General features: G+C 42.3%; 1 protein-coding gene across 2 annotated transcripts in view; it reads left to right on the top strand.

Annotated features, from left to right (window-relative positions):
* The window catches only part of SLC1A3 (solute carrier family 1 member 3), a 77,578-nt gene that overhangs the window by 13,830 nt on the left and 48,726 nt on the right, over positions 1-15,022 (top strand). For both annotated transcript variants that reach the window (XM_073890991.1, XM_025867380.2), the window contains exon 3: positions 7,477-7,614. In XM_073890991.1, the coding sequence (XP_073747092.1) occupies positions 7,477-7,614 (138 nt within the window). The remainder of the gene's footprint in view (positions 1-7,476; positions 7,615-15,022) is intronic.

Raw genomic sequence — 15,022 nt, 5'->3', positions numbered from 1 at the left:
GGCACTGTTTCAAGGGCTTATCAGAACAAAAACAAATACCTCAGGAAAGAAAAATCTGGATCTCTTGGAGCATGTATTTGAGGAGGCAGAGACAACAATAAACAGCAAGCACACGAAATTAGAAAATTATATTGCGTTTTGGAAGGTGATAAGAACTCCTGAAACAAAGCCAGCCAAGGGAGAAGAAAGTTCAGGGTAGGTTGCAATAAGAAGCTGACATTGGAATGAAGTCTGGAAGTAAACATGGGAACCCCTGCGAAGAGTGTCCCAGGCAGGAAGCAGAGCCAGCACCAGGCCCATAAAGCGGGATCATGTCTGATGGTGGAGCAACAACCAGGAGGCAAATGTTGAAACAGGGTGGGTGGAGGGGTGGGGGGTGAGTTCTGAATACGGTGAAGCTGGGGAAGCAGGCCAGGTGCAGCCATCACAAGGCTTTGGGCTTTTACCCCACATGATGTAGGGAGCCATGAGGGGACAGAGAGGAACAACGCTCTGGCTTGGGTTTTGGAAATACCTCTGGGTAGTATGTCAGGGGGAGGCTGTAGGACAGCAAAGCAGAAGCAGGGAGACCAGTTGGAAGGCTATGCGATAGGCCCAGGCAAGAAGGAGGGTGATGTGTGAGTCTTGGAGCATTCTTCCTTTATAAATTAGGAAGAAAAAGAAAAATGAGGCCTAAGAAAGATCACATTAAGAGTTAAAGGCAGGGCTAGGACTACAATCGCAACATCATTCATTCACCAAACATCTATAGAGCATCTTCTCTATGCATGTGTTTACACCACAGGAGAAGCCCTTGATAAAGAGACCAAAAGACGTTTACACGTTGGACAGCCCCTAACCGCCCAGGGCAGCTCACTTGTGTGTGGGTGGGACCCGTGACTTGCTTCCAACCAATAGAACGTGGCAAAAGTGGTGGATTCATTCCTGTGCTTTTGTTGCCTCATACATTGATCATTGTAGCCTTGAGACAAAGTAGTGCTGGTCTTTTGTTGTTGTTATTGTTGCTACATAAATGAAAAGATCCTACCTGGGAAATAGTAGTATTTTGTCACATAAAACCAGTGTGTGCTATCAACAGAAATTTTGAAATCATTATTTTCCTCGTGCCATCTTGCATATGAGTGAACAGCATCGGTACCCTTTCTGGCTAAAGATCTGCAGGCCAAGCTTATTCTGGGTAGGAGTTTGAATGTCCACTGACTGGTTTGCAGGGTCAATGTTAGAAGAGCTCATTGGCTCATCCTGGGTGGACATTTGGTAGTTTTCATAGGGTGGCCTCAAAATGAAAAATCTTCCTTTCAAGATCGGTGCCACTATTACTTTTAGATTCCCTTTGGGCGTTTGAGCTCTTTGGGAGCAACCTGTCTTTTTCCTGGAGAATTTTGTATGGTGAGCAGTAATTCTAGAAAGCTTTGGTCTGCCAATCTGTTGGTGACAGTTTGGAGATAGGGTGGGGGAACTTGAGTAAAATTTTACTGTTTCAAACTCCAATGTTTATCAAAAGTTAAAAGTTGAATCAGTCCAAATTTTACTTCCAATTATGCCTCATTTTTCTACTCTTACATATTTTCTGGCTTCTTAATATTTTCATTAATTTTATCAGATTAAATATGGGCCAAATTCTTAAAAGATGTCTTTGGCTTTTAACTTGCTATTCATGCCTGGCTTTCAAAAGGAAGCCTGTGGTGGTGTGTTCTTTCTGAGGCTCTAGTATGCACATTGCCTGTTAGTTTAGAAAAGCGAAGTGATATTTAATCTTCCAAAGAAGTGTTTGTGGTATAGACCCTCTAGGGGAAACAGTGAACCCCTGAAGGACTCACTTCTTGAGCTCTTTGTATTAGGAGAACATCTTTAAACAAAAATACATCTTTGTTTATCAAATTCAGCCAGCACAGTTCATTTTGATCACCTCCAACGTTCCAGTTAAGATATTTCCTAGATTCCAAAAATCCAGTAAAATACCAAAACAGGAATGATAGAAGACTGTTGACTGAGAATGAGCAATCCGAATTGAACTGTGACATCCGTGTATTATATAATGTCGCCAAACTACAAAGTGTACTTCAGCTGTAACAAATCCCATGGGGAGGTTATTTTGATTTTTATCGTTGTTTTTGCAGAGTAATCAATAATAAAGGATCTGTTCTCTTGCATTAAAGATCTGGTGGCCATCAAGGTTTTTATTAGCTCTGGGAACCTCAGTCAATGCAATTCAAGGACGTGCAGAGGCCGTGAGGGAGCAGCTTTAGCACACTGAAGAAGGCCAGCCCCCCCCCCCCCCCTGCCTCTAACTGGTCGGAAGGGCAGAGAGTAGAGGCCTCCGAGAAATCTGTGCATCAGGATGTGAGGATGTTTCAGGGAAGACTCGTTTCATCTCTGGGCTGCATAATCAGAAACCTGAACTGCTTACCCCAAAAAAGCAGTCTTCGCATTCAGAGCCCTTGCTCCTCTTGATTTGACAGCCAGCTGACCTTACCACCCTGGCCTCACCTCTAATGCTGCCTGGCAGAGCAAAAGCCAAAAAAAAGTCTTTTGTTTATTCATTCAACAAATGAAGTGAAAAAAGCTGGATGTTGACTTCATTAAGTAACACCAACAAAATCTTTGCCCACCTCAGGCTCTATGTTAGTTAAACTAATTCGAAATGGAACGAAAAGGTAGGCGAAATAAACTTGCGTCCTAAACTTAGGCTCTTTAAATTAGTACCATGACTGTTGAGAGGCCAGGAGTACAGCAGAGTAGGTGAGGGTCCAGGCTCTGGAGCTGGAGAGCCTGGGTGTGAAGCCCACCTCAGCCATTCCCCTGGCATTGGGGAAGCAGCTTGACCCCTCTCTGCATTGACCGTGGCCCCAACCTGTACTGGCTGTGAGGTTTTGGCAGTTTACCTACCCTCTCGATGACTCCAGTTCTTCATCTGTGAGGTGTAGGTAATACTGTTCCCGGCCTCTGTGGTTCTGCAATGTGCTCGTGAGGGCTCAGCATCTTGCATGTACTCGATGACTGCAAGCTATTGTCATTAAACATGGGAGCCTGAAGCATGTTTTCACTTCATGTCCTTTCCAGCTTTGTTACTGATGGTTTCCAAGGATTACGATGTGTGAAGTGGGGTGAAGAGGCAAGCTATTTTAATTAATAAGTTTTATGTAAGTTGAGTTAAATCATTCCACCAAAAGGGATTTGGTGGATTCATTTTAAACAGTGATCTAGTACTATGATAACCATATTGGGACCTACTATGGGTTTCAGCATGGACTGGGTGCCTCTGGGACATCACTAGCAGATCCAAGATTATTACTCAAGTGCTTCCAGAGTTCAGGAAGTAGGAATGCTAAAGACCCAGGAGCCAGGTTGATTTGAGAACTGTCCTCAGGCCCTGGCTACAAGGATAGGTCTGTGTTTGAGAGGCATTAGAGTGTAGTAGAAAGAGCTCTGGGTTTTCTTTAAAATTCCTGAGTCAAGCCCTTACTAATTCTGTAGCAAGTTAACTAGCTTCTGAGCATCAATCAGTGTATTCATTTTTTTAAATAGACGTGATAGTATCTACCTCATAAAGTTGTGATGAGGATCAGGCCACCATTGAGCCCATTAAGGGCTCAATAAATATTCCCCTTCCCAACGTAATCTCCTCTTTCCTAGGAGTAGAAATGGCTCACTTGGTAAACTCAGAGAGAGTAAACAGATCAAAGCTTAGTCAGGGGCAAAACTGATTCAAAGAGTATTTGCAATGTGCTATCCCTCTAAATAACTCTTCTCTTCAAAGCTTTTGACCTGAAACTATCCCTTATGAAGAAATAAATGGTGACTCCTATCTGCTGTCCCAACTATAAAGAAGAGCTTTAAGAAAATGGAGGTTCCGTATTGGAGAATGTAAAGAAACTGAGACATTCTAGAGTAGCTGATGCCAGGACTATGCTTCCAAGCAAGAAGCTTGTTGACTGGAAAAACAGAAGAAAAATATCACCTCTTGAGACTCTGCCCCCTGGCTGTTTTTCTACTGCTCTGGCAGACATCTACCTGGTGGACTGGAGTTAAGAGACATCATTCGTCACTGCCCAGGACTCACTCACTGAGCTGGCCTACTTCCCCTCCTAGCACCTAAATGAAAATTGGTGGCACTGGATAAATGTGGGATTTGATGGGGGGAGAAGAGAGAAAGTACATAGAGCTCCCAGAGAGAGAGAGAGTCTGGCTACGGCTGCTATGGCTGTAGAGAGAAGAATACAATCAGTGTTGGCGAAGGTTAGACTTTGGGAAACGGGATCTAACGCACCTAGTATTTAGAAAGATTAATCCCCTTCCTTCATCAATATTGGCTTGTCTCTTCCTCCTAGGACCTGTATCATTCTAAATGATAACTTAAATAATTTAAATTTCTTAACCAACTTAAATAATTTAACTAATAAATACCTTCTGGACTAGCCAGGATCCTACCCATCCTTGGAAACAGTGTTATATTTGAGTAAATACATTTCTAATGAAACAGCCAACTTAGAAATGAACTTGTAAAACCAAGCCTGGTCTTAAATTGTTATTTGGTTATTAGATATCTAAAATTCCTAATATCTTGATATGGTCAAATCCCAGGTGACCAAAATGAGTTTCTTGTGTCTATTGTGCACATTTTATGTTATAATTGAATGACAAGTGTTTAAATGCATTTAAATAAAGATCAGAAAACAATCAATTCCAGTAAAATTATGTTTAATTGGAAGTAAAGTAAGGTTTATGAATACTTACTTATTTACTTACTTATAAGATGAAGCAGTTATTTCAGTGTGACTTGGTCTTTATTTAAATAGGCAGGAAAAAACTAGATGTTATCAGTGCCTTTTAGAATTCCTATGTGCTGTTGATGATGCGGTGTGCAATAATGCACACTGAAAGTTAGAATTAAATGCCTTACCCCAAACCAAGTTCCAGGAAGATTAAAGCTTCAATATTTTAAAACAAAGCAAGCAAACAATCAAAGAAGGAAAAATGAATTAAAGATTTATCTAACTTGGGAAGAAGGAGGGAGATTAAAGTATATAACTCTTGAAGAAATCTCCTAATAAAAAAGGTGTGCAGACTTTATTTTATAAAAATGCAAAATACCTGTGTATTTTAGAGTAATAATATATGGCCAGCAATTAGAAAAACAGAGCAAATATTTTACACATAGGCAAAGGGTAGTTATCTTTATTATGCAAAGAATTTATAAATACACACATATACACATATAAACTCTTCAACTATTAGGATTTAGTAAATGCTTAGAGAATACACAATTAGGAGAAATGGTTGACCTCGTTAGATGTTAAGTAAATTGAAAGGAAATAAGAAACATGTACTATTTACTCATCACATTCACAAATTCCGTTTAACAATTTTTTATGATAATTCTCTCAGCTCCTAGCAACAGAGATAATACTACAGCCTTCTCATTCACTAACAAAGCATTGAACTGAGGGGCCACCCCACTGGGAAAACAATTTGATAACACCAATCAAGGTCATCATAGTTTTCAATGCACAGGTTTCCTTTCTCTAAACTGCACTAAAAAAATATTCCTAGTTCTAAAACAGATTTCATACATCCATCATGGTGTTCTTCATAAAAGTGGAAAAATGCTAACCAACCTAACTGCTCAACAACAAAGGAAGTATTAAGTAAATTTGGTACAATCATTGGATCTGATATCATGAGGCTAAAAGGGATGCTTATGGTGACTGTATATGAAAAGTATATTCTGTGTGATTTCCATATATTTAGCTCTGTATGAGAACTTTCTGAAAAGAAACTCACAGAAGCCCTAACAGTGGTTGTTAAGCTCTGCTGGAGAGGTAGGTAGTCTGGGAGGTGGTCAGGAATGTGAGCTCCAAGTCCAAATGCCTGGGTTTAAATCCCAGCTCTGTCACTTGAGTCGCTTTTTGACTTTGGTATTGAATAGCTATTGGAATCTGGCAAGTTCGAAGTTCACTGTGATTAGATTTCTCCATCAGTGCTTTGGCGATAAAATAATACCTACCTCCGGAGGGTTTCTGTGAGGATTAAGTATACATACCAACACAAGTAAAACACTGACAATGCTTGGCGTATGGCAGGAGCTCAGTGAGCATTAGCTATTTGCTGTTTAAGTGGTAGAACCAATAGAGGCAGGCTTTTGCCTCTCTTTTCTGCGTTTTCCAAATCCCCTTTTCTCTCTTGAACATATTATTGTTGCATTGGGAAAACGCGATAAATACTTTCCCAAAGGCCCTGAAAACTGGATCAGCCAGATTTTCTAGCCACATAGACTCAGACTCCTCCTTGGAATATCACAGTATATAATCAAAGAATGGATACTTCATGGTTGCTGAGACCCAAGAAATGAAATTGGAGTTGCTGTGACAGCTGAAATGAACTTTGTGCCTCATTTCCTAAGAGAAGAAGCCCATTTCATAAGAAGTTAGGATGATTCCGTTTCCTTAAAGAACTGCTTGCTTCCTTTGGAAAAACTTATGTCTACCCAGTATTCTCTCCCCCTTCCCCAACCTCTAGCTTCTAGGTAACTCAATATTTCTCTGTAGCTCACATGTTTTAGTAATAGCGGGACAGAAATTTAGAAAATATTTACAATACTGGAATAAGTACATTTTCTTGGGCAATGAAAGTAAATTAGGGAAGGGGGAGGGAGTAAATTTATTCAATGTGTTTGTTGATTTCTGAACACTTCAAAAGCTATCGTGCATAATTTAATTTACAGATAAACTTATTTTTTAAATATATTTTAAAGTTCCAGGAGCAGAAGGAAAATTAAGGGGAAAATTGCCTTCTCTTTCTCTTACTCCCCCCTAAGTTTTCAGGGAAAATTTTTGGAAAAAAGTCTCTGCTCATTTTGGAGTCTTCTTTTGCCAGCAACTAACAAGTCTGTACAATACAGTTGCCAAGGTAATACCAAGACCATGTAGACAGAAAGCATGGTGTGCAGACAGGGAGATGATGAAAATGGATTAACAATGTGAACAAGAGGAATTTTTTTAATTGGAAAAAAATAAAATTACACTACCCTTTATAAGTGGTTATGCTAGCAGTCCTAACATCTGTTGTTACAAAGGAAATTCATTATGGGTTTTTTTTTCCTATATTGCCTTGTTCATGGATACATGTGATTTGTCTCCTAGTTATGCCCCTATCTTTGTAACTCTGTACTGAGCCATGTCAAAATGGGTTCTACTGCATTCAAGTTAGACAAAGAAATGTTTCATTTGCTGAAGCCAATAACATTTTTTCTCTAAGTTCTGCTGAAAGCCCTGGACTCAGCCAGACCCTTCCAGACTACAACCAAAGAGACAGGAATACCCCTTGCTCCTAAGGCTGCACAAATATTTGCTGCTTAAATAAATGTACTCTTGTCTGACAGCAGTGACCATCAGCTAAATAGTTCCTCATTTCTCTAGGACTATGTCTTCAGTTTTAAAAAAGACTCAGTTTTTCTCCGTTTCCTCCCCCCTTCAGGTACAATCCTTGGATTTACCCTCCGACCCTACAAAATGAGCTACCGGGAAGTCAAGTACTTCTCCTTTCCTGGGGAACTTCTGATGAGGATGTTACAGATGCTGGTGTTACCGCTTATCATCTCCAGTCTTGTCACAGGTACCCTATGCAGTATGGTTTTCTTCCTTTTTTTTTTTTTTAAAGTGTGCTTATTGCAAAAGATCGCTTAGAAAAGCAAACATGTTAGGTTTCTGCTGGATGCATGCTCTGTTCTAGAAAAAAAAAAAAGTCCCTTCAAAATGATGGAAAGGAGGCTTTAGTAATGCATGAATGATTGTAACTCTCGTATTTTACCAATCACAAGAGGAAACGGATTTGAACAACCACGTAATCTGGTCTGCCTCACTACAAAAGAGGCACCTTGCTAAACACTACACAACCAGCCTTCTCTGACCACAGCGATATAGTTGACAACAGCGTACAACAGGTCTGTTTTCTCACCCTCTTATCCCACCCAGATAACATCTGGTTGGACAGCCTATTAGCTATTGATGCAAGAATGCTTGTTCTCAGAGCCACCAGGACTTGAGCGGGAGCCTTCTTGGAAGCCTCATCAAGAGGTAATACCCACAACACACGCACCAACTCTGCTGCTACCAACACTTTATCTTTTCCTGGTGAACCCGCATGATTTCATTTCCTTCTCCAGTTGTCCCCCACCCCTGTTACCTTTTACGCCGGTGGGAGAATGGGGAGGGGGCGGGAGATTTCCCCATCTGGATATTTTGTCCGTTGACACTTGGATTTTCAATGAGTGGAAGCTCTTCAGGGTAGGAGCTATTTTCTGTGACAGTAAGCTAGCTGTTGACTCCTGCATGGGAAGTGCTTCAGGAGTCATTTGTACATGTGACTGGTGAATACCAACAGAGCCAAGAAGTTGCAAAAAAAAGTTACTATCCATTCCTTCCTGCCCACTCTTCTCTTTCCCCACAGCACACCTCTGACATGAAGAAAGAATGTCCATAGACACTGTCCCAGCAGGATGGTTTCTGGGTTTGTAGCTAAAGCCCAGAACTCAGGTACTCCTGAACCTGTTCTCTTTTCCACCTTTGGCTCACTGCCCCTCCTTGGGCACATCACTCCCCCTCTATGTGAGCTGGCTCTGAGCATCTTTTCCCCTCCCAGTGAGTTCTCAAGGATATTTATAATCTCTTTTCAAGATCTCTGTGTAGTAAGAACTTCATAGCACAACTCAAAAGTCATGGGGCAAGATTCTGATTACTACATGCCTGGGAGGGCTAGCCTTCCTTGGACAGGAACTATGTCAGCTTTTCCCCCAATGCCTCGCGGATCTCTACTGGCTTCCATTGTTCAGGTCTTTAAACAAGTGATTGCCTGTACACAAGTCTCCCATTGGAGGAGAAAGTGCCCATAAAATAATCATGTAGGCAGGATGATGGGGGTGCTTGTCACCGAAGTGACCTGGCCCATTGCTGACCAGGGGTAACCATAGCAGCCCCAGCTCTTATCAGAGAAGCTAGATTAATGCTGATGTGAGCTTACATTCTCATTTTCTTATCCACGTATTAACATTTTTCTGGGAAGCAAGTTCTTGCAGTAGCACTAAGAGGACGGAATACACTCACATGTGTCATTTTATCTAGTGGAGCAGGGCATCCCTCTTGCTCAGTCCTACTGGCTGGCGTCTGACTTGAGTCACTGCGGTCTTCCTGGACACAAACTTGAGGGGTTCTGGATTCCTCTATACTGTCTCTTCAAGGGTGAGACCAGGGTTTAGAGGCTTCTGCTTTCTGGTAATTGTGCTAAAAACCCACTGTGTCACTCGTTCTAAGAGGAAGCCCTCATTTGGTACAATTAGGGAAAATATTACTTCCCCTTAGTAGCAGTCTTACTTGACAGTTACCTCAAAGTGGATTTTCCTGATGTTTTCTAACCCTTAGTACACCAACTTTATTGAAGGAATACAAATTTCATTGAATGATTTTGCAAGAAAAAAAACACTATGTTGCAGACAGTCCCTTTGCATGGTTGAAAAGAAATTTGTGGGTAAGCCATGGAAAAACTAGCAACATTTATAATATTGAAAGGAATTATAAGCTGCAAGCAACCAATACTAAATGCACTTTTAAAATGTAACCCAATTGCAAGTTGGGGATGCTGCCACTTGGGACCATGAAAGAGTCTCAGCCCTTTTCCACAACTGTTTTAAGATAAGGGACATAATTTAGTTTGCCAAAGATCTTTTTAAAGTGTTAACCTCAAAGCAGTAATTTCCAAGCTACATAGTATTTTGGATACTTATGCGCAATTACGATGAGTGATTGATTCAATAAGACTTTCCTTCAGCGTTTTAAATAAAGTGATTCTAAGCCAAAAGGGGGGCAAGAGGGTATGACCCAATGGGAATGAGGAACAGAGTGGGGGGACTTCTGCAGATTGCATGCATCCCTGGAGGACCCCTGTGTGTGTTGGGAGATGCTAGAGAATGTGGAGAAAGTGTCAGAGAATGTGTTGCCTAGGAAGGGAACAAAGTCAGAGCCATTATTTTAGAATGGAAAAGCAAACTCAAATGCCTCCCACGGCCAAGCAGGTGAGATTATATACGAAGCTGCCCTTTCAGGCTACTTTTTGTTTTCTTACTTTGGTAGAGGCATGGATACAGAAAAATAGTTTTCTTAGACAGGAGAAGTAACAGGGACAAGCGTGATGATAAGCGGAAAGTGATCTAGCTACAGAATAGTGTAGAAAGGGACAAAATTTTTGCCATCTGTCAAATCTGCTGATTTTTCAAGAGAGTCCAGAAATTAAAAAATTTTTAAGAACCTCCAGATTTTTCAATGTTGTTACAATTAACAGAACAAAACACTGCAAGCCAAACAAAGCTCATCTGCAGGCCCAAACCAACTCCTGGGCTACCAATATAGGAACTCAGGTTTGAACGTCGGTGCTACCCCTTGTAAGAGATGCACTGCTACCCGGGTGCACCCATAGATCACTGGGTTTCCCTTATGACCTTCTTCAACTATTGACAGTTCCTTGCCAAAGCTCCACTCGACATGATATTACTAGACACCACATTTATTCCCACCTAAACGAATAGCCATTAGAAAACTTCTCTCCGTCTTCTGGGCATAACCTCATTGTGTCAGAGCTGTGCCGATCTTTCCTGCACCTGACGGGAACACCGGAATCAGAACTCAGGGCTCATGCTCCCCTAGATATATTTCCCAGTGGGAAAATATTTGACAGACTCACTGCCTTTAAGTCGAAACTCGCAGAGTTTCTTCAGACAGAAATTGAAATACTCGAAGCCCTTATTGCATTTATTGGATTAAGTATTTTGTTTTAGGAGATTCTGTACATTTAATTATATTAAAGTCCTATTTAAACTCAGAAATCTAAGTTAGGTTTTTGTACTTGAAACATCCACGTTTGTGAATTGGGGCTCTAAAGCTCCAATAAGCCGTGTCCTCCTCTTCCCAAATTTGAAATTCCAATCTTTCCGAATACCCTTGGTGTGTGTTAGCATTCCAGAGCTGCCAGAGAGAAGCTGGGAGCAAGCCTAATGGCTGGATTTGTACTCAAGTACCTGTGTTTCTGAACAAGAAGAGTAAGTCTGTGCCAACACACCACACAATAAAATAGAGCTTTGGTGCCAATTTCTATTGATTTGGTCAGCATAGGCAGCCAAGCTAGATATTTGATGCCAGAAATATGAGTTGGTTTGGCTGGTTTAGCCTGATTAAATTTACTGGATAATAATTAAACTCCATTTCAGGTTGTGCTTTGTAGACACAACTATCACCTCCTCCTTCATCTTTTCAGAAAACTAGTACTTTCTTCTTTTCTCATCTAAATGTGTATTCCTCCTCAATTACTGAACTCACACCGTTTCTCCAGCTTTCTGGAAGCGGGGAGCATCACTTGACCAATGATCTCTGTGGCATTGGGTATAGTGTAAGTAAAAGGGGAGTAGTAGGGGAAGGCCAACAGCAATAGAGTGGGGGCAGTGTCTGGGGCCCATGGCAGGGCACTCTGGAGTTGAGGCTATGAGATGGATGAATTGTATCTTTTAACATTCATTCATTCATTAACAGCTATTTTTTTGAGCTCTTACTATGTCAGACACTGAGCTAGGCACAAGAGAGACATGAACACAAAGATACGGTTCCCCAAGAGGATGTATGTTGGGTCGAGAGGGAGAGCTTCCCTGCATCTCTGAAATCACACAATATTTTAAGCAAATCCTAATTTCAACTATGAGGGAATAAGGCTGGCCCTCTATTAGGTAACCTCTTGTTAGGTGACCACAGGCTGAACTCCTCTGAGCGACTGGTTTGTTGCAGCTGATACAACATCTGGCCCAAACCCAGCCAGTATGAGCAGAGGGTTGGGTCCAGGTCAGTGTCCCTACCCCGTCATGTGACATCTGAAGCACTGGGTTAAATTCTGGGAGCGGGGTACAAGGGAGGGCAACCAGGGCAACAAGAAAGACATTTGATTGATTTTAGGAACATGATCTAAAGTCAGACCCAAATCTGACTTTCTGAGTCATGGCATCTCCATCCCAAAGGTATATGGCTACCACCCCTATTCTCATTTCCTTAAAATGTTCTTGAAATCAATATACTTTTCCTCCAATGCTTTAGATCATTACAGAAAGTTCCTGTTAGTTGTCTTGTGGAGATAATAAATTACAATCTAATAAAATTCTGGATTGCTACTATTGCCTGCCAAAGGTTTTGAGAGCCTGAGACCTGGGCTCTCACTGTTTATAAAAAGGTGCCTGGTGGGGGTGGGGCGGGGGGGGTCCAGGGTGGTGTTAAATGCATTTTAGTACCACAGTAAGACTTACCTTTCCTGTAATACAAGGACTGAAAGAGAATTGAAAAGAATGACTTTCTCCTTATGTGATTTAATGTTAATTAAGGAGGGGTTTCTGTCCCACCAGAATAAATAAATACCACTGTATTTACTCCACTTTGGAAACACTACTCTGGTGCAACCAGCCTTGGCGTATCTCCTCCAAGTCACTGTCCAGCTTCTGCCTAAACATTCCCAAGGACAAAAGATCTTTGGAAGCCATTTGTCCTTGGGAAACTAACAATTCCGTTTATATCCAAAATCAAACAAACAAGTATTTTTAAATCCAGAAAAACAGAACATTACCTGCCTCCCTGTACTTCCTCCCCCATGTGACAAGCTCTGAGACATGCCACGTATTCCGTAGGCAGCTTCCTCCCCAATCTATTGACCAGTGTAGTCGGTGGAACATAGCACTTAACCATCGTTAAGGCCAACAAGCTTCCGTCACCAACAAGGGCTCTTTTGCCTGAGAAAATAAAAGAACAGTAAGTGTTGTACCTCAAAGTATATCTCTCTGGCTTCAGAAAAAAATGGCAGTTACAATAAGAATAATCTAAAGGTTTGTCATTTCTTTTAACATGAGAGGGCAAAAAAAAAAAAAAAAAAAAAAGAACGAGACAATTCCTAATCGATTACCTGGACATGTGAAGGGCTTATTAAGGGCTTGCAAAAATGAAAGCTAAAATCACTTAAGAAAAATTTCATATTTTAAACTATTGATTATCACAGGCCTGGGCTATAGCTAAGCCCTATTTGAAATACTCCAGGCATTTATATATGAGAAAAGGGACTGTAGACTTCTCCCCTTCTCCCCATGCATACATTTTATAGAAGAAAAAAGTGTCTATTGTAGGTGGGGAGGAGAGTCTTTGGGCCTCCTTTTCATTCTCTGTAAAACGAAGGTGGTAACAGTACCTGTGTTGTGAGGATTTATGCCTGGCACAGAGCAGGTGCTCCGTTAGCGGTAACTTTTGGCCATCATAGTAACATCAGTAAGAGCTGTCCTGGTAGTCTGCTTTGTGTAAATTCAAGTTCTAGAGCAAGAGAACCCAGTTTCCATTCAGAGGCATGGCACAAAGCCTCCAGACTGTGTCCTGCCTGTGATCCTCGCCATAATCACTTTCCCATTAAAGGTCAATTTAGGAAACCGTGAAGTTAATCAAGTAACAACACGGGAGCCGGAGAGAATGCCTTCCTCACCACTGGAGCGGATTGGTTTCTGCCCTCCAGCATGGGATGTGATCCCCTTATCCCAGCTGCACAGTTCTAAATATTTTCATGGGTTATACAACTCCGCAGTCTTTCCTGGGAAACTCGGGCCGGGTGTGTGGTACCCCAGAATCCACAGGGCCCCAGGTTCCACACGCTGTGAGCAGAGCCTTGCCCCGCAAACCAAAACTTGAGACAAACCGAGTCTCTGTCTCAAGACGCGCACGGTCTTCGTGGTGGCCTGGAAACAAGTCAGCCGGAAAGAAGCCCCAACGCAGCTCGTTTGAGGCCAATAGGCTGGTCCTGCTTTATTTTCTTTCTAGAGCTGCTCAGAAACATGGAAAGGGAGGCAAGGAATGTCCATCGAGAGAAGGAGGGCATAGGATATAATGGGAAGACCCGTCTGTGGGGTAGAGATCGCCTGGCTTTTTTTTTTTCTTCTCTTTTTTTGCATCATATTGAAAGGAAATCTGGGTAATTATTTTTTACATTTTATTTAAAAAGATTTTAGTGGATTTGGGGTTTTGTTGGAATGTAGACAAAATCACGTAAGCCTAGCTATCTCAGAAAAAGTCTATGTCTCTGTTACAGACAACTTCATTCAGTAAACATTTGTGGAGACTTTTCCCGTGCCAGCCACTTTTCTAGGACCTGAGGATACCACAACGAGGAAGACAAGGCCCCTGAGCTTAAGGAGTTCGAATCTGGTTGGGAGAGAGGCCTGGGACTGCCGTGTGACAGGGTAGTGGTGACCTAGGCAGGGAGAGCCCGGTGGGAAACAAAGGACACGGGAGCAATGCAACCATCCCTCTTCCGGACTGTCCAGGGTTCAGGACACTAGTGCTCCCTAGCAGGACACAACTCTGTCAGCGGAAGAGAAGGAGCATCTGTTGTGGTTGTTGCTCATTGTTTTCCTCACACCTGACTCTTTCCCCATGAAATGTAGTAAGAGCCAGGGGTGGGGCCCTGCGAGTTTCCCAACAAAAATCACCTCCCCTCCCCCGCCCCGGGAATGTGGCCTCAAGGATGTGAAGTCTGAGAGAAGAGTCTCCTGACAGGGTTTTGACCACAGAAACTGTCCCTTTCAGGAGGGAGACTTGGAGACTTGAGGCTCTCCTAGCTGGAAGGCACACAGAGGTGATAGGGGGCAGCCTGGCACCCACAGTGGGAACCCCCCGCTCCACACCCCTGGAAGGTGGCTGTCAGCTGCCACCTGAACGTTCCACTCTCAGATGGTCCAAACTGTTGAGAAGTCTGTCTCCTGTAAGGTTCTCACAGTGGTCCTAATTGTGCTATATGGAGCAGGGGAGGATGACAGTTTTTCCAACAGTCCAAAGGACACCTAAACCCAAGCTAAGTGTCCCAGGTCTTCCGAGCCCTTCACCACCCTGGCTGCCCTCCCTTGTAGCCCACTCCCAGAATTGAACCCAGTGCTCCAGATGTCACATGACAGGGTAGGGACCCTGACCTG

The sequence above is a fragment of the Callorhinus ursinus genome, unplaced genomic scaffold (genome assembly GCF_003265705.2).
Source record: "Callorhinus ursinus isolate GAN/ISIS: 27379988/994484 unplaced genomic scaffold, GSC_fseal_2.0 scaffold3, whole genome shotgun sequence".
Lineage (NCBI taxonomy): Eukaryota > Metazoa > Chordata > Mammalia > Carnivora > Otariidae > Callorhinus > Callorhinus ursinus.
This window is presented reverse-complemented; position numbering and strand designations above follow the sequence as displayed.